This window comes from Leptodactylus fuscus, unplaced genomic scaffold (assembly GCF_031893055.1).
Source record: "Leptodactylus fuscus isolate aLepFus1 unplaced genomic scaffold, aLepFus1.hap2 HAP2_SCAFFOLD_226, whole genome shotgun sequence".
Lineage (NCBI taxonomy): Eukaryota > Metazoa > Chordata > Amphibia > Anura > Leptodactylidae > Leptodactylus > Leptodactylus fuscus.
Window position 1 is genome coordinate 147950 of NW_027440249.1, and position 24247 is coordinate 172196.

Consider the following 24247-nt stretch of genomic DNA (forward strand, 5'->3'; position numbering starts at 1 on the left):
GGGACAGGTATGGTTTGTCTTTATGTTTCGCCTTTCACAGGCTCCTCCCTGACTCCTGAAATTCCTGGACAGCCCCTTTAACCCCATAATGCTCCCTGTCAGTTAATATAGCCCAGTTCCTCTTAGGGTAATACCCCCTTCCATAAATGCTGCCTGCCAATGCCCCCCTCATATTGTAATACCATTGCTTGCCCCAATGACCCCTTTATATTATTATTGCCACCTAATATTGGGGCACCCCCTACCCCCCAACCACACCATAAGTAAAAAAAAAAAAAAAACCCTCTTCATGCACCGTCAGCATTCCCAGCTTAGGAGACGTAACGTAGTGATGTCATCAGGGGCTGCCAGGACACCTGGAGACCACAAGCTCTCCCAGGGTACAGAATGGTAGAGCAGGAAGCTCTTCTAAGTATTTCAACTGTATCAGTGCCCTGGAGATGCCGATACTGACAAAATACCTACGTGTGTTTGCTCTGTAGTGGTGGCTCCCCTCCCCCCAACTAGCTACACCTCTGGTTTACCAAATGGCTTCCCGGCAAATCTGACCAATGGAGGCCGAGGCCCCCTCTGACCAGGAAGCTACAGTCGCTCTAGTGAGGTAATTCGCTTCAGTGGGTTTATGTGTATACAAGGGGAGATTTGCCCTCTCTGGCTCTGCAGCCAGGAAAATATCCTTCTTTCTCAGGTATCCTGCAGTGGGGAGTAAGAGGATGGGGGCACCCTGGCAGGGAGGGGAGGCTGAACACTGGCGTAACTGAGACCTAGATTCTCTGTCACATCTATAGAGTCAGATAAGAGAGCTGGATGTGTCCACTACAGAAGACCTCCGAGCTGGAACCAAAGACTCTTCAGTATTCTTCTGTGTTACCCCTTCTTATTTTAGAACTGTTTGGATTCTGTGTCATTTCTTATCTCTCTATAGCTGTGCCTGGTATTAAAGTGTTCACTTAAGGCTACTCGTTCTATTTCCCATGATCGTTTGGAAATATATATGGGCACAAGGTTCTACTGGACTTGAATCAGCAGTGGTGGCCCAGTATGGATTTGGGGTGTGTGCACTGTGCTGGGGTGTGACTTATGCTCAATTTACAGCCTGAGTGAAGGCTGAGAGTGACATTGAGTGAGCAGAGTTGAGTCAACCCCTGACAGCCTCACCCACGTCATGTGCGAGGAAGGCCCGTATGTGACAGGCGGGTATCTTCTTCGTAAAAGGTAGACATAGCTTGCTTTGTTAACCCCTGGTCCCCTATTACGGCCTAGGAACTGAGTATCTAAAGTCCTGAATACCCTGGATATAGGAGAGCAGACACTGCATACATCCAGAATATGGAAGGATCTTTCCCTACTGGTAGAAGAATTTTGATAGAAGGAAAGAAGAGTGACCTCTTGATGAAACTACCTTCAGAAGAAAAATGAGTGGTGTTACAGAACAATTGTGTCTTCATGATGGTGCTGCCGTGAAGGTGTGGGGGAAATTCAGGTTGATTCTGGTTCATTACAAATTACATCTCTAGTGTATGGACATCCGTGTTCTCCTCCTTGTCCTGGCTCACTCAGTATCGTCCACATATATTCCAGTACCATTACTTGTATTAGACAGGGAAAAGTTTCTGAGATGCCATCACTTCAGCTCATCAGCTCCTCCGCACACCCCAGAGATGCCACTAATTAAGCTCCTCTGCTCCTCCACACACCCCAGAGATGCCATCACTTCAGCTCCTCAGCACACCCCAGAGATGCCACTGCTTCAGTTCCTCCGCACACCCCAGAGATGCCACCACTTAAGCTCCTCTGCTCCTCCACACACCCCAGAGATGCCATCACTTCAGCTCCTCCGCACACCCCAGAGATGCCACTGCTTCAGTTCCTCCGCACACCCCAGAGATGCCACCACTTAAGCTCCTCTGCTCCTCCACACACCCCAGAGATGCCATCACTTCAGCTCCTCAGCACACCCCAGAGATGCCACTGCTTCAGTTCCTCCGCACACCCCAGAGATGCCACCACTTAAGCTCCTCTGCTCCTCCACATTCTTCATAGATGACATCTAATTAATGATCTTACTAATGAGCTTAGGTGTAGAGAGACTGACTAGACTGATACATAATACTCCAGGTGATGCCTCCATTCATAGTCTCCACAGCATAAATTCGTCCCATCGCTCCTCACACATCAGATGTGGGACACCACCATGTGAGCAGACAATTCTCATTCCTCAGGTAAGTCACAACCTCTATAGCAGGGGAAAGGATTATTCTTCACACACCATTGGAGTAGGCACCGGCAGGGACCCAAGTTTAGTAAGATGAATATAAAGCTGGCCATATATAAAAAAAAAACAAAATGAGGTAGCACTCAAGTTGTTGGATGTCAAGTGCCGATTCATTTCTTCTCTGCCACCCTTGCCCAATCTGAGCTACAGATGGGGAAGGTTATAGGTCTAAAGTGGGGAAAGGTTACAGATCAACAATTGGGGAAGGTTACAGGCCTACAGTTAGAGAAGGTCACAGGTATACAGTTGGGGAAGGTCACAGGTCTACAGTTGGGGAAGGTTACAGGTCTACAGTTGGGGAAGGTTACAGGTCTACAGTTGGGGAAGGTTACAGGTCTACAGTTGGGGAAGGTTATAGGTCTAAAGTGGGGAAAGGTTACAGGTCTACAGTTGGGGAAGGTTATAGGTCTAAAGTGGGGAAAGGTTACAGGTGTACAGTTGGGGAAGGTTACAGGTGTACAGTTGGGGAAGGTTATAGGTCTACAGTTGGGGAAGGTTACAGGTCTACAGTTGGGGAAGGTTACAGGTCTACAGTTGGGGAAGGTTACAGGTGTACAGTTGGGGAAGGTTACAGGTCTACAGTTGGGGAAGGTTACAGGCCTACAGTTGGGGAAGGTTACAGGTCTACAGTTGGGGAAGGTTACAGGTCTACAGATGGGGAAGGTTACAGGTCTACAGATGGGGAAGGTTATAGGTCTAAAGTGGGGAAAGGTTACAGGTCTACAGTTGGGGAAGGTTACAGGTCTACAGTTGGGGAAGGTTACAGGTGTACAGTTGGGGAAGGTTACAGGTCTACAGATGGGGAAGGTTACAGGTCTACAGTTGGGGAAGGTTACAGGTCTACAGTTGGGGAAGGTTACAGGTCTACAGATGGGGAAGGTTATAGGTCTAAAGTGGGGAAAGGTTACAGGTCTACAGTTGGGGAAGGTTACAGGTCTACAGTTGGGGAAGGTTACAGGACTACAGATGGGGAAGGTCACAGGTCTACAGTTGGGGAAGGTTACAGGTCTACAGTTGGGGAAGGTTACAGGACTACAGATGGGGAAGGTTACAGGACTACAGATGGGGAAGGTTACAGGTCTATAGTTGGGGAAGGTTACAGGTCTACAGTTGGGGAAGGTTACAGGCCTACAGTTGGGGAAGGTTAAAGGTGTACAGTTGGGGAAGGTTACATGTCTACAGATGGGGAAGGTTATAGGTCTAAAGTGGGGAAAGGTTACAGGTGTACAGTTGGGGAAGGTTATAGGTGTACAGTTGGGGAAGGTTACAGGTGTACAGTTGGGGAAGGTTACAGGTCTACAGTTGGGGAAGGTTACAGGTGTACAGTTGGGGAAGGTTACAGGTCTACAGTTGGGGAAGGTTATAGGTCTAAAGTGGGGAAAGGTTACAGGTCTACAGTTGGGGAAGGTTATAGGTCTAAAGTGGGGAAAGGTTACAGGTGTACAGTTGGGGAAGGTTACAGGTGTACAGTTGGGGAAGGTTATAGGTCTACAGTTGGGGAAGGTTACAGGTGTACAGTTGGGGAAGGTTACAGGTCTACAGTTGGGGAAGGTTACAGGCCTACAGTTGGGGAAGGTTACAGGTCTACAGTTGGGGAAGGTTACAGGTCTACAGATGGGGAAGGTTACAGGTCTACAGATGGGGAAGGTTATAGGTCTAAAGTGGGGAAAGGTTACAGGTCTACAGTTGGGGAAGGTTACAGGTCTACAGTTGGGGAAGGTTACAGGTGTACAGTTGGGGAAGGTTACAGGTCTACAGATGGGGAAGGTTACAGGTCTACAGATGGGGAAGGTTATAGGTCTAAAGTGGGGAAAGGTTACAGGTCTACAGTTGGGGAAGGTTACAGGTCTACAGATGGGGAAGGTTATAGGTCTAAAGTGGGGAAAGGTTACAGGTCTACAGTTGGGGAAGGTTACAGGTCTACAGTTGGGGAAGGTTACAGGACTACAGATGGGGAAGGTCACAGGTCTACAGTTGGGGAAGGTTACAGGTCTACAGTTGGGGAAGGTTACAGGACTACAGATGGGGAAGGTTACAGGACTACAGATGGGGAAGGTTACAGGTCTATAGTTGGGGAAGGTTACAGGTCTACAGTTGGGGAAGGTTACAGGCCTACAGTTGGGGAAGGTTACAGGTGTACAGTTGGGGAAGGTTACATGTCTACAGATGGGGAAGGTTATAGGTCTAAAGTGGGGAAAGGTTACAGGTGTACAGTTGGGGAAGGTTACAGGCCTACAGTTGGGGAAGGTTACATGTCTACAGATGGGGAAGGTTATAGGTCTAAAGTGGGGAAAGGTTACAGGTCTACAGTTGGGGAAGGTTACAGGTCTACAGTTGGGGAAGGTTACAGGTCTACAGTTGGGGAAGGTTACAGGTGTACAGTTGGGGAAGGTTACAGGTCTACAGATGGGGAAGGTTACAGGTCTACAGATGGGGAAGGTTACAGGTCTACAGATGGGGAAGGTTATAGGTCTAAAGTGGGGAAAGGTTACAGGTCTACAGTTGGGGAAGGTTACAGGTCTACAGATGGGGAAGGTTATAGGTCTAAAGTGGGGAAAGGTTACAGGTCTACAGTTGGGGAAGGTTACAGGTCTACAGTTGGGGAAGGTTACAGGACTACAGATGGGGAAGGTCACAGGTCTACAGTTGGGGAAGGTTACAGGTCTACAGTTGGGGAAGGTTACAGGACTACAGATGGGGAAGGTTACAGGACTACAGATGGGGAAGGTTACAGGTCTATAGTTGGGGAAGGTTACAGGTCTACAGTTGGGGAAGGTTACAGGCCTACAGTTGGGGAAGGTTACAGGTGTACAGTTGGGGAAGGTTACATGTCTACAGATGGGGAAGGTTATAGGTCTAAAGTGGGGAAAGGTTACAGGTGTACAGTTGGGGAAGGTTACAGGCCTACAGTTGGGGAAGGTTACATGTCTACAGATGGGGAAGGTTATAGGTCTAAAGTGGGGAAAGGTTACAGGTCTACAGTTGGGGAAGGTTACAGGTCTACAGTTGGGGAAGGTTACAGGTCTACAGTTGGGGAAGGTTACAGGTGTACAGTTGGGGAAGGTCACAGGTCTACAGATGGGGAAGGTTATAGGTCTAAAGTGGGGAAAGGTTACAGGTGTACAGTTGGGGAAGGTTACAGGCCTACAGTTGGGGAAGGTTACAGGTCTACAGATGGGGAAGGTTATAGGTCTAAAGTGGGGAAAGGTTACAGGTCTACAGTTGGGGAAGGTTACATGTCTACAGTTGGGGAAGGTTACAGGTCTACAGTTAGAGAAGGTCACAGGTATACAGTTGGGGAAGGTTACAGGTCTACAGTTGGGGAAGGTTACAGGTGTACAGTTGGGGAAGGTCACAGGTCTACAGTTGGGGAAGGTTACAGGTCTACAGTTGGGGAAGGTTACAGGTGTACAGTTGGGGAAGGTCACAGGTCTACAGTTGGGGAAGGTTATAGGTCTAAAGTGGGGAAAGGTTACAGGTGTACAGTTGGGGAAGGTTACAGGTCTACAGTTGGGGAAGGTTACAGGTGTACAGTTGGGGAAGGTTACAGGTCTACAGTTGGGGAAGGTTATAGGTGTACAGTTGGGGAAGGTTACTGGTGTACAGTTGGGGAAGGTTACAGGTCTACAGTTGGGGAAGGTTACAGGTATACAGTTGGGGAAGGTTACAGGTCTACAGTTGGGGAAGGTTATAGGTCTAAAGTGGGGAAAGGTTACAGGTCTACAGTTGGGGAAGGTTATAGGTCTAAAGTGGGGAAAGGTTACAGGTGTACAGTTGGGGAAGGTTACAGGTGTACAGTTGGGGAAGGTTACAGGTGTACAGTTGGGGAAGGTTACAGGTGTACAGTTGGGGAAGGTTACAGGTCTACAGTTGGGGAAGGTTACAGGCCTACAGTTGGGGAAGGTTACAGGTCTACAGTTGGGGAAGGTTACAGGTGTACAGTTGGGGAAGGTTACAGGTCTACAGATGGGGAAGGTTACAGGTCTACAGATGGGGAAGGTTATAGGTCTACAGTTGGGGAAGGTTACAGGTGTACAGTTGGGGAAGGTTACAGGTCTACAGTTGGGGAAGGTTACAGGTGTACAGTTGGGGAAGGTTACAGGTCTACAGATGGGGAAGGTTACAGGTCTACAGATGGGGAAGGTTACAGGTCTACAGATGGGGAAGGTTATAGGTCTAAAGTGGGGAAAGGTTACAGGTCTACAGTTGGGGAAGGTTACAGGTCTACAGTTGGGGAAGGTTACAGGTGTACAGTTGGGGAAGGTTACAGGTCTACAGTTGGGGAAGGTTATAGGTGTACAGTTGGGGAAGGTTACAGGTGTACAGTTGGGGAAGGTTACAGGTCTACAGTTGGGGAAGGTTACAGGTGTACAGTTGGGGAAGGTTAGAGGTCTACAGTTGGGGAAGGTTATAGGTCTAAAGTGGGGAAAGGTTACAGGTCTACAGTTGGGGAAGGTTATAGGTCTAAAGTGGGGAAAGGTTACAGGTGTACAGTTGGGGAAGGTTACAGGTGTACAGTTGGGGAAGGTTATAGGTCTACAGTTGGGGAAGGTTACAGGTGTACAGTTGGGGAAGGTTACAGGTCTACAGTTGGGGAAGGTTACAGGCCTACAGTTGGGGAAGGTTACAGGTCTACAGTTGGGGAAGGTTACAGGTCTACAGATGGGGAAGGTTACAGGTCTACAGATGGGGAAGGTTATAGGTCTAAAGTGGGGAAAGGTTACAGGTCTACAGTTGGGGAAGGTTACAGGTCTACAGTTGGGGAAGGTTACAGGTGTACAGTTGGGGAAGGTTACAGGTCTACAGATGGGGAAGGTTACAGGTCTACAGATGGGGAAGGTTACAGGTCTACAGATGGGGAAGGTTATAGGTCTAAAGTGGGGAAAGGTTACAGGTCTACAGTTGGGGAAGGTTACAGGTCTACAGATGGGGAAGGTTATAGGTCTAAAGTGGGGAAAGGTTACAGGTCTACAGTTGGGGAAGGTTACAGGTCTACAGTTGGGGAAGGTTACAGGACTACAGATGGGGAAGGTCACAGGTCTACAGTTGGGGAAGGTTACAGGTCTACAGTTGGGGAAGGTTACAGGACTACAGATGGGGAAGGTTACAGGACTACAGATGGGGAAGGTTACAGGTCTATAGTTGGGGAAGGTTACAGGTCTACAGTTGGGGAAGGTTACAGGCCTACAGTTGGGGAAGGTTACAGGTGTACAGTTGGGGAAGGTTACATGTCTACAGATGGGGAAGGTTATAGGTCTAAAGTGGGGAAAGGTTACAGGTCTACAGTTGGGGAAGGTTACAGGTCTACAGTTGGGGAAGGTTACAGGTCTACAGTTGGGGAAGGTTACAGGTGTACAGTTGGGGAAGGTCACAGGTCTACAGATGGGGAAGGTTATAGGTCTAAAGTGGGGAAAGGTTACAGGTGTACAGTTGGGGAAGGTTACAGGCCTACAGTTGGGGAAGGTTACAGGTCTACAGATGGGGAAGGTTATAGGTCTAAAGTGGGGAAAGGTTACAGGTCTACAGTTGGGGAAGGTTACATGTCTACAGATGGGGAAGGTTATAGGTCTAAAGTGGGGAAAGGTTACAGGTCTACAGTTGGGGAAGGTTACATGTCTACAGTTGGGGAAGGTTACAGGTCTACAGTTAGAGAAGGTCACAGGTATACAGTTGGGGAAGGTTACAGGTCTACAGTTGGGGAAGGTTACAGGTGTACAGTTGGGGAAGGTCACAGGTCTACAGTTGGGGAAGGTTACAGGTCTACAGTTGGGGAAGGTTATAGGTCTAAAGTGGGGAAAGGTTACAGGTGTACAGTTGGGGAAGGTTACAGGTCTACAGTTGGGGAAGGTTACAGGTCTACAGTTAGAGAAGGTCACAGGTATACAGTTGGGGAAGGTCACAGGTCTACAGTTGGGGAAGGTTACAGGTCTACAGTTGGGGAAGGTTATAGGTGTACAGTTGGGGAAGGTTACTGGTGTACAGTTGGGGAAGGTTACAGGTCTACAGTTGGGGAAGGTTACAGGTATACAGTTGGGGAAGGTTACAGGTCTACAGTTGGGGAAGGTTATAGGTCTAAAGTGGGGAAAGGTTACAGGTCTACAGTTGGGGAAGGTTATAGGTCTAAAGTGGGGAAAGGTTACAGGTGTACAGTTGGGGAAGGTTACAGGTGTACAGTTGGGGAAGGTTACAGGTGTACAGTTGGGGAAGGTTACAGGTGTACAGTTGGGGAAGGTTACAGGTGTACAGTTGGGGAAGGTTACAGGCCTACAGTTGGGGAAGGTTACATGTCTACAGATGGGGAAGGTTACAGGTCTACAGTTGGGGAAGGTTACAGGCCTACAGTTGGGGAAGGTTACAGGTCTACAGTTGGGGAAGGTTACAGGTGTACAGTTGGGGAAGGTTACAGGTCTACAGTTGGGGAAGGTTACAGGCCTACAGTTGGGGAAGGTTACAGGTCTACAGTTGGGGAAGGTTACAGGTGTACAGTTGGGGAAGGTTACAGGTCTACAGATGGGGAAGGTTACAGGTCTACAGATGGGGAAGGTTATAGGTCTAAAGTGGGGAAAGGTTACAGGTCTACAGTTGGGGAAGGTTACAGGTCTACAGTTGGGGAAGGTTACAGGTGTACAGTTGGGGAAGGTTACAGGTCTACAGTTGGGGAAGGTTACAGGTGTACAGTTGGGGAAGGTTACAGGTCTACAGATGGGGAAGGTTACAGGTCTACAGATGGGGAAGGTTACAGGTCTACAGATGGGGAAGGTTATAGGTCTAAAGTGGGGAAAGGTTACAGGTCTACAGTTGGGGAAGGTTACAGGTCTACAGATGGGGAAGGTTATAGGTCTAAAGTGGGGAAAGGTTACAGGTCTACAGTTGGGGAAGGTTACAGGTCTACAGTTGGGGAAGGTTACAGGACTACAGATGGGGAAGGTCACAGGTCTACAGTTGGGGAAGGTTACAGGTCTACAGTTGGGGAAGGTTACAGGTCTACAGTTGGGGAAGGTTACAGGCCTACAGTTGGGGAAGGTTACAGGTGTACAGTTGGGGAAGGTTACAGGTCTACAGTTGGGGAAGGTTACATGTCTACAGATGGGGAAGGTTATAGGTCTAAAGTGGGGAAAGGTTACAGGTCTACAGTTGGGGAAGGTTACATTTCTACAGATGGGGAAGGTTATAGGTCTAAAGTGGGGAAAGGTTACAGGTGTACAGTTGGGGAAGGTTATAGGTCTAAAGTGGGGAAAGGTTACAGGTCTACAGTTGGGGAAGGTTACAGGTCTACAGTTGGGGAAGGTTACAGGTGTACAGTTGGGGAAGGTTACAGGTCTACAGTTGGGGAAGGTTACATGTCTACAGATGGGGAAGGTTATAGGTCTAAAGTGGGGAAAGGTTACAGGTGTACAGTTGGGGAAGGTTACAGGCCTACAGTTGGGGAAGGTTACATGTCTACAGATGGGGAAGGTTATAGGTCTAAAGTGGGGAAAGGTTACAGGTCTACAGTTGGGGAAGGTTACAGGTCTACAGTTGGGGAAGGTTACAGGTCTACAGTTGGGGAAGGTTACAGGTGTACAGTTGGGGAAGGTCACAGGTCTACAGATGGGGAAGGTTATAGGTCTAAAGTGGGGAAAGGTTACAGGTGTACAGTTGGGGAAGGTTACAGGCCTACAGTTGGGGAAGGTTACAGGTCTACAGATGGGGAAGGTTATAGGTCTAAAGTGGGGAAAGGTTACAGGTCTACAGTTGGGGAAGGTTACATGTCTACAGATGGGGAAGGTTATAGGTCTAAAGTGGGGAAAGGTTACAGGTCTACAGTTGGGGAAGGTTACATGTCTACAGTTGGGGAAGGTTACAGGTCTACAGTTAGAGAAGGTCACAGGTATACAGTTGGGGAAGGTCACAGGGCTACAGTTGGGGAAGGTTACAGGTCTACAGTTGGGGAAGGTTGCAGGTCTACAGTTGGGGAAGGTTACAGGTGTACAGTTGGGGAAGGTTACAGGTCTACAGTTGGGGAATGTTACATGTCTACAGTTGGGTTAGGTTACAGGTCTACAGTTGGGGAAGGTTACAGGTGTACAGTTGGGGAAGGTTACAGGTCTACAGTTGGGGAAGGTCACAGGTCTACAGTTGGGGAAGGTTACAGGTCTACAGTTGGGGAAGGTTACAGGTCTACAGTTGAGGAAGGTTACAGGTCTACAGTTGGGGAAGGTTACAGGTCTACAGTTGGGGAAGGTTACAGGTCTACAGTTGGGGAAGGTTACAGGTCTACAGTTGAGGAAGGTTACAGGTCTACAGTTGGGGAAGGTCACAGGTCTACAGTTGGGGAAGGTCACAGGTCTACAGTTGGGGAAGGTTACAGGTCTACAGTTGGGGAAGGTAACAGGTCGACAGTTGGGGAAGGTTACAGGTCTACAGTTGGGGAAGGTTACAGGTCTACAGTTGGGGAAGGTTACATGTCGACAGTTGGGGAAGGTTACAGGTCTACAGTTGGAGAAGGTTACAGGTCTTGCAGGATTACAGTTGGGGAAGGTCACAGGTCAACAATTGGGGAAGGTCACATGTCTACAGTTGGGGAAGGTCACAGGTCTACAGTTGGGGAAGGTCACAGGTCTACAGTTGGGGAAGGTTACAGGTCTTGCAGGATTACAGTTGGGGAAGGTCACAGGTCAACAATTGGGGAAGGTCACATGTCTACAGTTGGGGAAGGTCACAGGTCTACAGTTGGGGAAGGTCACAGGTCTACAGTTGGGGAAGGTTACAGGTCTACAGTTGGGGAAGGTTACAGGTCGACAGTTGGGGAAGGTTACAGGCCAACAGTTTGGGAAGGTTACAGTTCTAAAGTTGGGGAAAGTCACAGGTATACAGTTGGTGGAGGTTACAAGTCTACAGTTGGGGAAGGTCACAGGTCTACAGTTGGTGGAGATAACAAGTCTACAGTTGGGGAAGGTTACAGGTCTAGAGTTGAAGAAGGTTTAAGGTCTATACTTGGGGAAGGATAAAGGTCTACAGTTGGGGAAGGTTTAAGGTCTACGCTTGGGGAAGGTTACAGGTCTACGCTTGGGGAAGGTTACAGATCTACAGTTGGGGAAGGTTTAAGGTCTACACTTGGGGATGGTTACAGGTCTACAGTTGGGGAAGGTTACAGGTCTACAGTTGGAGAAGGTTAAAGGTCTACAGTTGGGGAAGGTCAAAGGTCTACAGGTGAGGAAACATCACAGGTCTAAAGTGGGGAAAAGTCACAGGTCTACAGGTGGGGAAGGTTACGGGTCTACAGTTAGAGAAGGTTAAAGGTCTACAGTTGGGGAAGGTCAAAGGTCTACAGTTGGGGACGGTTACAGGTCTACAGTTGGGGAAGGTCACAGGTCTACAGGTGGGGAAGGTCACAGGTCTACAGTTGGGGAAGGTCACAGGTCTACAGTTGGGGAAGGTCACAGGTCTACAGTTGGGGAAGGTCATAGGTATACAGTTGGGGAAGGTTACAGGTCTACAGCTGGGGAAGGTCACAGGTCTACAGTTGGGAAAGGTTACAGGTCTACAGTTGGGGAAGGTCACAGGTCTACATTTGGGAAAGGTCACAGGTCTACAGTTGGGGAAGGTCACAGGTCTACAGTTGGGGAAGTTCACAGGTCTACAGTTGGGGAAGGTCACAGGTCTACATTTGGGAAAGGTCACAGGTCTACAGTTGGGGAAGGTCACAGGTCTACAGTTGGGGAAGTTCACAGGTCTACAGTTGGGGAAGGTCACAGGTCTACAGTTGGGGAAAGTTACAGGTCTACAGTTGGTGAAGGTTACAGGTCTACAACAGTTGGGGAAGGTTACAGGCCAACAGTTTGGGAAGGTTACAGTTCTAAAGTTGGGGAAGGTCACAGGTCTACAGTTGGTGGAGGTTACAAGTCTACAGTTGGGGAAGGTCACGGGTCTACAGTTGGTGGAGATAACAAGTCTACAGTTGGGGAAGGTTACAGGTCTACAGTTGGGGAAGGTTTAAGGTCTATACTTGGGGAAGGATAAAGGTCTACAGTTGGGGAAGGTTTAAGGTCTACACATGGGGATGGTTACAGGTCTACAGTTGGGGAAGGTTACAGGTCTTACAGTTCTACAGTTGGGGAATGTCACAGGTCTATAGTTGGGGAAAGGTCATAGGTCTACAGTTGGGGAAGGTTACAGGTCTACAGGTGGGGAAATGTCACAGTTCTACAGGTGAGGAAACATCACAGGTCTAAAGTGGGGAAAAGTCACAGGTCTACAGGTGGGGAAGGTTAAGGATCTACAGTTGGAGAAGGTTAAAGGTCTACAGTTGGGGAAGGTCAAAGGTCTACAGGTGAGGAAACATCACAGGTCTAAAGTGGGGAAAAGTCACAGGTCTACAGGTGGGGAAGATTACGGGTCTACAGTTGGAGAAGGTTAAAGGTCTACAGTTGGGGAAGGTCAAAGGTCTACAGTTGGGGAAGGTTAAAGGTCTACAGTTGGGGAAGGTTACAGGTCTATAGTTAGGGAAGGTCACAGGTCTACAGTTGCGGAAGGTTACAGGTCTACAGTTGGAGAAGGTTTAAGGTCTACAGTTGGGGAAAGATCACAGGTCTACAGGTGGGGAATGGTCACAGGTCTACAGTTGGTGAAGGTTACAGGTCTACAGATGGGGAAGGTTTAAGGTCTGCAGTTGGGGAAGGTTACAGGTCTTGCAGGATTACAGTTGGGGAAGGTCACAGGTCAACAATTGGGGAAGGTCACAGGTCTACAGTTGGTGGAGGTTACAGGTCTACAGTTGGTGGAGGTTACAGGTCTACAGTTGGGGGAGGTCACAGGTCTACAGTTGGGGAAGTTTACAGGTCTACAGTTGGGGAAGGTTACAGGTCTACAGTTGGGAAAGGTTAAAGGTCTACAGTTGGGGAAGGTTATAGGTCTACAGTTGGTGGAGGTTACAGGTCTACAGTTGGTGGAGGTTACAGGTCTACAGTTGGGGAAGGTTACAGGTCTACAGTTGGGAAAGGTTACAGGTCTACAGTTGGGGAAGATCACAGGTCTACAGTTGGGGACGTTTACAGGTATACAGTTGGGGAAGGTCACAGGTCTAGAGTTGGGGAAGGTTACAGGTCTACAGTTGGGGAAGGTCAAAGGTCTACAGTTGGGGAAGGTTACAGATCAACAGTTAGGGAAAATTACAGGTCTAAAATTCTAAAGTTGGGGAAGGTCACAGGTCTACAGTTGGGGAAGGTTAATGGTCTACAGTTGGGGAAGGTCACAGGTCTATAGTTGGGGAAGGTCACAGGTCTACAGTTGGGGAAGGTCAAAGGTCTATAGTTGGGGAAGGTCAAAGGTCTATAGTTGGGGAAGGTTACAGGTCTATAGTTGGGGAAGGTCACAGGTCTATAGTTGGGGAAGGTTACAGGTCCACAGTTGTTGGAGGTTACAGGTCTACAGTTGGGGAAGGTTACAAGTCTACAGATGGGTAAGGTCACAGGTCTACAGTTGGGGAAGGTCACAGGTCTAGAGTTGGGGAAGGTTACAGGACTACAGATGGGGAAGGTTACAGGTCTACAGTTGGGGAAGGTTACAGGTCTACAGTTGGGGAAGGTCACAGGTCTACAGTTGGGGAAGGTTACAGGTCTACAGTTGGGGAAGGTTACAGGACTATAGATGGGGAAGGTCACAGGTCTACAGTTGGGGAAGGTTACAGATCAACAGTTGGGGAAGGTTACAGGGCTACAGTTAGGGAAGTTCATAGGTCTAGAGTTGGGGAAGGTTACAGGGTTACAGGTCTACAGTTGGGGAAGGTTACAGGTCCACAGTTGGGGAAGGTCACAGGTCTACAGTTGGGGAAGGTTACAGGTCTACAGTTGGGGAAGGTCACAGGTCTACAGTTGGGGAAGGTTACAGGTCCACAGTTGGGGAAGGTCACAGGTCTACAGTTGAGGAAGGTTACAGGTCTACAGTTGGGGAAGGTTACAGGTCTACAGTTGGGGAAGGTTACAGGTCTACAGTTGGGGAAGTTCATAGGTCTAGAGTTGGGGAAGGTTACAGGTCTACAGTTGGGGAAGGTCACAGGTCTACAGTTGGGGAAGGTCACAGGTCTACAGTTGGGGAAGGTTACAGGTCTACAGTTGGGGAAGGTTACAGGTCTACAGTTGGGGAAGGTCACAGGTCTACAGTTGGGGAAGGTTACAGGTCTACAGTTGGGGAAGGTTACAGGACTACAGATGGGGAAGGTCACAGGTCTACAGTTGGGGAAGGTTACAGATCAACAGTTGGGGAAGGTTACAGGTCTACAGGGCTACAGTTAGGGAAGGTTATAGTAGGTTGGACGACCTTACAGATTAACTGATTTATTTTGCCATTTTATTTTATCATGGATGTGATTTTCATCAGGATTATGAAACTGCTGCCTCTCAGCAGATATATTCCATGCGGACTCTCTCCTTCTACTGAAAGCTATCCGTATCCATAACAGTTTCTTCATAGTAGTAAAAAGTTTGATGATAGAATAAGGAAGCCTACAATGAATACTCCTGACTCCTCACTCTGACAACTCACTGAAGTTTTTGTTTCTTTAGGCAAAAGCAAGAAAATCGAGAATGTAATTGTGAATTTTCCATAAACTTAAAAAAAAGTGTGAATTTATTTTTTGTAAAATTGCTCAGAACTAGGTTACAATTAGGGAAAGTGTAGGGTTAGGGAGGATTAGAGCAATAGTAAGGGAGGGGTTATACATGGTGAGGGTTATGGAATAAGACGGGTTACAGAAGGCTGGAATTACAAATAGGGAAAGTGTAGGGTTTATAGTTAGGAATTACTAGGGTGATGGGCAGGAAAGATTGGGGTTAGCTTTGAGAATTGTAGGGTTCAGTTATGGGAAGGATAGGTTATGATTAGGGAAGGCTAGGGCTATAGTTACCGGATGTTTGGGTTATACATAGTGGTAAGGTCAGAGGGTTACAGTTAGAACAGGTAAGGGTTAAGCTGGGGTTAGGGAAGGAAGGGTAAAGGTCATGGAAGGTAAAGGGAGCAGTTAGAAAGATAGGGAAGGAAAGAGTTAAAGTTAAGGTATTGGTTAGGGAAGGTAAGAGTTGTAGGTATGGAAGGTGATGGTATGGCTATGGTTAGGGAAGCTTTGGGTTACAGTTAGGGTAGCTTAGTATTATGGTTAGGGTGAAGGAGAAACAAGAGACCATTCCATGATTACATAAAAGACTGAAAACAGAAAGGCCGATATAACCCTGACCCCTACACGAGACTTCTTCATGTTCTGTTCACTGGACTCCTTATCCCGGATCTAGTACATGGAGATGTATGGGCTGTGTCTAGGACCACAATGAATGTCTCAGTGAACAATCCAAACAGCAAAGATGTCCTGACTCTGGTGGGAATCCCTGGCCTGGAACACATCTACCCCTGGATCTTAGGCCCCTTCTGCTTCCTCTACGTTCTCTCCTTGATTGGAAACAGTATCTTGTTCTTCATCATTAAGACGGACGTGTCGCTGCAGACGCCTATGTACGACTTGGTTTCCATGTTGGCGCTCACGGATCTGGGTCTGTCTCTAGCGACGCTCCCTACAGTATTGGGAGTGTTTTCTCTCCAGTCTCTCAGGCTTCCTATATCCCTCTGTCTGCTCCAGATGTTCTTTATCCATTCCTTGTCAGTCATGGAATCTTCTGTCCTCCTAACCATGGCCTATGACAGATTTGTGGCAATCTGCAATCCCCTCCGATACTCTTCTCTGCTCACCAGACAACTTACAAGCAGGTTGGGGCTGCTCGTGATGTTACGGGGTGTGGCAGTAATTTTACCAATCCCTTTTATGCTGCGTGGCTCCAGTCTGTGTAAGAGTGCCCTGTCCCATGCCTTTTGCCTGCACCCCGATGTCATGAGGCTCCTCTGTTCCCAGGGGTCAGCTAATAGCATCTACAGTATATTTGCAGTGTTATCCACTATGGGCCTGGACGCTCTTCTTATCACTCTGTCCTATGTCTCCATACTGAGAGCTGTGGGTCGCCTGAGCTCAACTTCCGAGCGGTGCAAAGTATTCCATCGGTGTGCGTGCCATATCATCGTTGTCTTACTGTTCTACAGCCCCATGATCAGCCTGTCCATGATTCACAGATTTGGGAGTCTCAGGAACAGTTTTATCCATGTCCCTTTAGGTTATCTGCATTTCCTCTTACCACCAGCAATGAATCCTACAGTATATGGGGTGAAGATGAAATGTATCTACCGGCGCCTATTCTCCAGAAGGCCAAATGGACCAAAGCACAAGAAGCCAAAGAACACCATTCAGTAACTTCTTCTATTCCAGAAAGAATTCAATAAAGACTCATGTGAACCCACTCCAAGGCCAACCAGAGGCCTGGAAGGGTTAAATATAGAATAAGTCAAAATGTCCATAAACATGGAAGCATCGAATAGTAGAAAACTATAATACATGACACAATACATAGGACTATATACTATATAAAACATAGTATATGAAACTGTCAGGGCTCCTAGGACTATATATATCTATAATACATAGTGTATGACACTGTCAGGGCTCCTAGGACTATATATATCTATAATATATAGTGTATGACACTGTCAGGACTCCTAGCACTATATATATCTATAATACATAGTGTATGACACTGTCAGGGCTCCTAGGACTATATATATCTATAATACATAGTGTATGACACTGTCAGGGCTCCTAGGACTATATATATCTATAATACATAGTGTATGACACTGTCAGGACTCCTAGGACTATATATATCTATAATACATAGTGTATGACACTGTCAGGACTCCTAGGACTATATATATCTATAATACATAGTGTATGACACTGTCGGGGCCCCTAGGACTATATATACCTATAATACATAGTGTATGACACTGTCAGGGCTCCTAGGACTATATATATCTATAATACATAGTGTATGACACTGTCAGGGCTCCTAGGACTATATATATCTATAATACATAGTGTATGACACTGTCAGGGCTCCTAGGACTATATATATCTATAATACATAGTGTATGACACTGTCAGGACTCCTAGGACTATATATATCTATAATACATAGTGTATGACACTGTCGGGGCCCCTAGGACTATATATATCTATAATACATAGTGTATGACACTGTCAGGACTCCTAGGACTATATATATCTATAATACATAGTGTATGACACTGTCAGGGCTCCTAGGACTATATATATATCTATAATACATAGTGTATGACACTGTCAGGGCTCCTAGGACTATATATATCTATAATACATAGTGTATGACACTGTCAGGACTCCTAGGACTATATATATCTATAATACATAGTGTATGACACTGTCGGGGCCCCTAGGACTATATATATCTATAATACATAGTGTATGACACTGTCAGGACTCCTAGGACTATATATATCTATAATACATAGTGTATGACACTGTCAGGGCTCCTAGGACTATATATATCTATAATACATAGTGTATGACACTGTCAGGGCTCCTAGGACTATATATATCTATAATACATAGTGTATGACACTGTCGGGACTCCTAGGACCATATATATCTATAATACATAGTGTATGACACTGTCGGGGCTCCTAGGACTATATATATCTATAATACATAGTGTATGACACTGTCGGGGCTCCTAGGACTATATATATCTATAATACATAGTGTATGACACTGTCGGGGCTCCTAGGACTATATACACTCACCGGCCACTTTATTAGGTACACCTGTCCAACTGCTCGTTAACACTTAATTTCTAATCAGCCAATCACATGGCGGCAACTCAGTGCATTTCGGCATGTAGACATGGTCAAGACAATCTCCTGCAGTTCAAACCGAGCATCAGTATGGGGGGGAAGAAAGGTGATTTGAGTGCCTTTGAACGTGGCATGGTTGTTGGTGCCAGAAGGGCTGGTCTGAGGATTTCAGAAACTGCTGATCTACTGGGATTTTCACGCACAACCATCTCTAGGGTTTACAGAGAATGGTCCGAAAAAGAAAAAACATCCAGTGAGCGGCAGTTCTGTGGGGGGCGGAAATGCGTTGTTGATGCCAGAGGTCAGAGGAGAATGGCCAGACTGGTTCCAGCTGATAGAAAGGCAACAGTGACTCAAATAGCCACCCGTTACAACCAAGGTAGCCAGAAGAGCATCTCTGAACGCCGCACAGTACGTCCAACTTTGAGGCTACAGATGGGCTACAGCAGCAGAAGACCACACCGGGTGCCACTCCTTTCAGCTAAGAACAGGAAACTGAGGCTACAATTTGCACAAGCTCATCGAAATTGGACAATTGAAGATTGGAAAAACGTTGCCTGGTCTGATGAGTCTCGATTTCTGCTGCGACATTCGGATGGTAGGGTCAGAATATGGCGTCAACAACATGAAAGCATGGATCCATCCTGCCTTGTATCGGTAACGGTTCAGGCTGGTGGTGGTGGTGTCATGGTGTGGGGAATATTTTCTTGGCACTCTTTGGGCCCCTTGGTACCAATTGAGCATCGTTGCAACGCCAAAGCCTACCTGAGTATTGTTGCTGACCATGTCCATCCCTTTATGAGCACAATGTACCCAACATCTGATGGCTACTTTCAGCAGGATAATGCAATGCCATGTCATAAAGCTGGAATCATCTCAGACTGGTTTCTTGAACATGACAATGAGTTCACTGTACTCCAATGGCCTCCACAGTCACCAGATCTCAATCCAATAGAGGAGCATCTTTGGGATGTGGTGGAACGGGAGATTCGCATCATGGATGTGCAGCCGACAAATCTGCGACTGCAACTGTGTGATGCCGCCATCATGTCAATATGGAGCAAAATCTCTGAGGAATGCTTCCAGCACCTTGTTGTATCTATGCCACGAAGAATGGAGGCAGTTCTGAAGGCAAAAGGGGGTCCAACCCGTTACTAGCATGGTGTACCTAATAAAGTGGCCGGTGAGTGTATATCTATAATACATAGTGTATGACACTGTCAGGGCTCCTAGGACTATATATCTATAATACATAGTGTATGACACTGTCAGGGCTCCTAGGACTATATATATCTATAATACATAGTGTATGACACTGTCAGGGCTCCTAGGACTATATATTTCTATAATACATAGTGTATGACACTGTCAGGGCTCCTAGGACTATATATATCTATAATACATAGTGTATGACACTGTCAGGGCTCCTAGGACTATATATATCTATAATACATAGTGTATGACACTGTCAGGGCTCCTAGGACTATATATATCTATAATACATAGTGTATGACACTGTCGGGGCTCCTAGGACTATATATATCTATAATACATAGTGTATGACACTGTCAGGACTCCTAGGACTATATATATCTATAATACATAGTGTATGACATTGTCGGGGCCCCTAGGACTATATATATCTATAATACATAGTGTATGACACTGTCGGGGCTCCTAGGACTATATATATCTATAATACATAGTGTATGACACTGTCGGGGCTCCTAGGACTATATATATCTATAATACATAGTGTATGACACTGTCGGGGCTCCTAGGACTATATATATCTATAATACATAGTGTATGACACTGTCGGGGCTCCTAGGACTATATATATCTATAATACATAGTGTATGACACTGTCGGGGCTCCTAGGACTATATATATCTATAATACATAGTGTATGACACTGTCAGGACTCCTAGGACTATATATATCTATAATACATAGTGTATGACACTGTCAGGGCTCCTAGGACTATATATATATCTATAATACATAGTGTATGACACTGTCAGGGCTCCTAGGACTATATATATCTATAATACATAGTGTATGACACTGTCAGGGCTCCTAGGACTATATATATCTATAATACATAGCGTATGACACTGTCAGGGCTCCTAGGACTATATACAGTTAGGGCCAGAAATATTTGGACAGTGACACAAGTTTTGTTATTTTAGCTGTTTACTAAAACATGTTCAGAAATACAATTATATATATAATATGGGCTGAAAGTGCACACTCCCAGCTGCAATATGAGAGTTTCCACATCCAAATCGGAGAAAGGGTTTAGGAATCATAGCTCTGTAATGCATAGCCTCCTCTTTTTCAAGGGATCAAAAGTAATTGGACAATGGACTCTAAGGGCTGCAATTAACTCTGAAGGCGTCTCCCTCGTAAACCTGCAATCAATGAAGTAGTTAAAAGGTCTGGGGTTGATTCCAGGTGTGTGGTTTTGCATTTGGAAGCTGTTGCTGTGACCAGACAACATGCGCTCAAAGGAACTCTCAATTGAGGTGAAGCAGAACATCCTGAGGCTGAAAAAAAAGAAAAAATCCATCAGAGAGATAGCAGACATGCTTGGAGTAGCAAAATCAACAGTCGGGTACATTCTAAGAAAAAAGGAATTGACTGGTGAGCTTGGGAACTCAAAAAGGCCTGGGCGTCCACGGATGACAACAATGGTGGATGATCGCCGCATACTTTCTTTGGTCAAGAAGAACCCGTTCACAACATCAACTGAAGTCCAGAAGACTCTCAGTGAAGTAGGTGTATCTGTCTCTAAGTCACCAGTAAAGAGAAGACTCTATGAAAGTAAATACAAAGGGTTCACATCTACACTCACCAGCTACTTTATTAGGTACACCTGTCCAACTGCTCGTTAACACTTAATTTCTAATCAGCCAATCACATGGCGGCAACTCAGTGCATTTCGGCATGTAGACATGGTCAAGACAATCTCCTGCAGTTCAAACCGAGCATCAGTATGGGGGGGAAGAAAGGTGATTTGAGTGCCTTTGAACGTGGCATGGTTGTTGGTGCCAGAAGGGCTGGTCTGAGTATTTCAGAAACTGCTGATCTACTGGGATTTTCACGCACAACCATCTCTAGGGTTTACAGAGAATGGTCCGAAAAAGAAAAAACATCCAGTGAGCGGCAGTTCTGTGGGGGGCGGAAATGCGTTGTTGATGCCAGAGGTCAGAGGAGAATGGCCAGACTGGTTCCAGCTGATAGAAAGGCAACAGTGACTCAAATAGCCACCCGTTACAACCAAGGTAGCCAGAAGAGCATCTCTGAACGCCGCACAGTACGTCCAACTTTGAGGCTACAGATGGGCTACAGCAGCAGAAGACCACACCGGGGGCCACTCCTTTCAGCTAAGAACAGGAAACTGAGGCTACAATTTGCACAAGCTCATCGAAATTGGACAATTGAAGATTGGAAAAACGTTGCCTGGTCTGATGAGTCTCGATTTCTGCTGCGACATTCGGATGGTAGGGTCAGAATTTGGCGTCAACAACATGAAAGCATGGATCCATCCTGCCTTGTATCGGTAACGGTTCGGGCTGGTGGTGGAGGTGTCATGGTGTGGGGAATATTTTCTTGGCACTCTTTGGGCCCCTTGGTACCAATTGAACATCGTTGCAACGCCAAAGCCTACCTGAGTATTGTTGCTGACCATGTCCATCCCTTTCTGACCACAATGTACCCAACATCTGATGGCTACTTTCAGCAGGATAATGCAATGCCATGTCATAAAGCTGGAATCATCTCAGACTGGTTTCTTGAACATGACAATGAGTTCACTGTACTCCAATGGCCTCCACAGTCACCAGATCTCAATCCAATAGAGGAGCATCTTTGGGATGTGGTGGAACGGGAGATTCGCATCATGGATGTGCAGCCGACAAATCTGCGACTGCAACTGTGTGATGCCATCATGTCAATATGGAGCAAAATCTCTGAGGAATGCTTCCAGCACCTTGTTGTATCTATGCCACGGAGAATTGAGGCAGTTCTGAAGGCAAAAGGGGGTCCAACCCGTTACTAGCATGGTGGACCTAATAAAGTGGCCGGTGAGTGTAGATGCAAATCATTCATCAATTCCAAAAATAGACAGGCCAGAGTTACATTTGCTGAAAAACACCTCAAGAAGCCAGCTCAGTTCTGGAAAAGTATTCTATGGACAGATGAGACAAAGATCAACCTGGACCAGAATGATGGGAAGAAAAAAGTTTGGAGAAGAAAGGGAACGGCACATGATCCAAGGCACACCACATCCTCTGTAACACATGGTGGAGGCCACGTGATGGCATGGGCATGCATGGCTTTCAATGGCGGCACTGGGTCACTTGTGTTTATTGATGACATAACAGCAGACAAGAGTAGCCGGATGAATTCTGAAGTGTACCGGGATATACTTTCAGCCCAGATTCAGCCAAATGCTGCCAAGTTGATGGGACGGCGCTTCATAGTACAGATGGACAATGACCCCAAGCATACAGCCAAAGCTACCCAGGAGTTCATGAGTGCAAAAAAGTGGAACATTCTGCAATGGCCAAGTCAATCACCAGATCTTACCCCAATTGAGCATGCATTTCACTTGCTCAAATCCAGACTTAAGGCGGAAAGACCCACAAACAAGCAAGACCTGAAGGCTGCGGCTGTAAAGGCCTGGCAAAGCATTAAGAAGGAGGAAACCCAGCGTTTGGGGATGTCCATGGGTTCCAGACTTAAGGCAGTGATTGCCTCCAAAGGATTCGCAACAAAATATTGAAAATAAAAATATTTTGTTTGGGTTATGTTTATTTGTCCAATTACTTTTGAGCTCCTAAAATGTGGAGTGTTTGTAAAGAAATGTCTACAATTCCTACATTTTCTATCAGATATTTCTGTTCAACCCTTCAAATTAAACGTTACAATCTGCACTGGAATTCTGTTGTAGAGGTTTCATTGCAAAACCAATGTGGTGGCATGCAGAGCCCAACTCGCGAAAATTGTGTCACTGTCCAAATATTTCTGGCCCTAACTGTATATCTATAATACATAGTGTATGACACTGTCAGGACTCCTAGGACTATATATATCTATAATACATAGTGTATGACACTGTCAGGACTCCTAGGACTATATATATCTATAATACATAGTGTATGACACTGTCGGGGCTCCTAGGACTATATATATCTATAATACATAGTGTATGACACTGTCAGGACTCCTAGGACTATATATATCTATAATACATAGTGTATGACACTGTCAGGGCTCCTAGGACTATATATATCTATAATACATAGTGTATGACACTGTCAGGGCTCCTAGGACTATATATATCTATAATACATAGTGTATGACACTGTCAGGGCTCCTAGGACTATATATATATCTATAATACATAGTATATGACACTGTCAGGACTCCTAGGACTATATATATCTATAATACATAGTGTATGACACTGTCAGGGCTCCTAGGACTATATATATCTATAATACATAGTGTATGACACTGTCAGGGCTCCTAGGACTATATATATCTATAATACATAGTGTATGACACTGTCAAGGCTCCTAGGACTATATATATATCTATAATACATAGTGTATGACACTGTCAGGGCTCCTAGGACTATATATATCTATAATACATAGTGTATGACACTGTCAGGACTCCTAGGACTATATATATCTATAATACATAGTGTATGACACTGTCAGGACTCCTAGGACTATATATATCTATAATACATAGTGTATGACACTGTCAGGGCTCCTAGGACTATATATATCTATAATACATAGTGTATGACACTGTCAGGGCTCCTAGGACTATATATATCTATAATACATAGTGTATGACACTGTCAGGGCTCCTAGGACTATATATATCTATAATACATAGTGTACGACACTGTCAGGACTCCTAGGACTATATATATATATAATACATAGTGTACGACATTGTCGGGGCCCCTAGGACTATATATATCTATAATACATAGTGTATGACACTGTCGGGGCTCCTAGGACTATATATATCTATAATACATAGTGTATGACACTGTCGGGGCTCCTAGGACTATATATATCTATAATACATAGTGTATGACACTGTCGGGGCTCCTAGGACTATATATATCTATAATACATAGTGTATGACACTGTCGGGGCTCCTAGGACTATATATATCTATAATACATAGTGTATGACACTG

At 46.1% G+C, this 24247-nt stretch overlaps 1 protein-coding gene across 1 annotated transcript; it reads left to right on the plus strand.

Annotated features, from left to right (window-relative positions):
* Nucleotides 1–15575: 15575 nt before the first annotated feature.
* LOC142187386 (olfactory receptor 51G2-like) lies at nucleotides 15576–16544 on the plus strand. The gene has a single exon (XM_075261589.1). It carries the CDS (start codon nucleotides 15576–15578, stop codon nucleotides 16542–16544), a length of 969 nt encoding a protein of 322 aa, XP_075117690.1.
* Nucleotides 16545–24247: the final 7703 nt, after the last annotated feature.

Bases quoted from the DNA above. Each gene is read 5' to 3' on its own strand.
- LOC142187386 (XM_075261589.1), top strand. From the start codon at position 15,576: ATGAATGTCTCAGTGAACAATCCAAACAGCAAAGATGTCCTGACTCTG.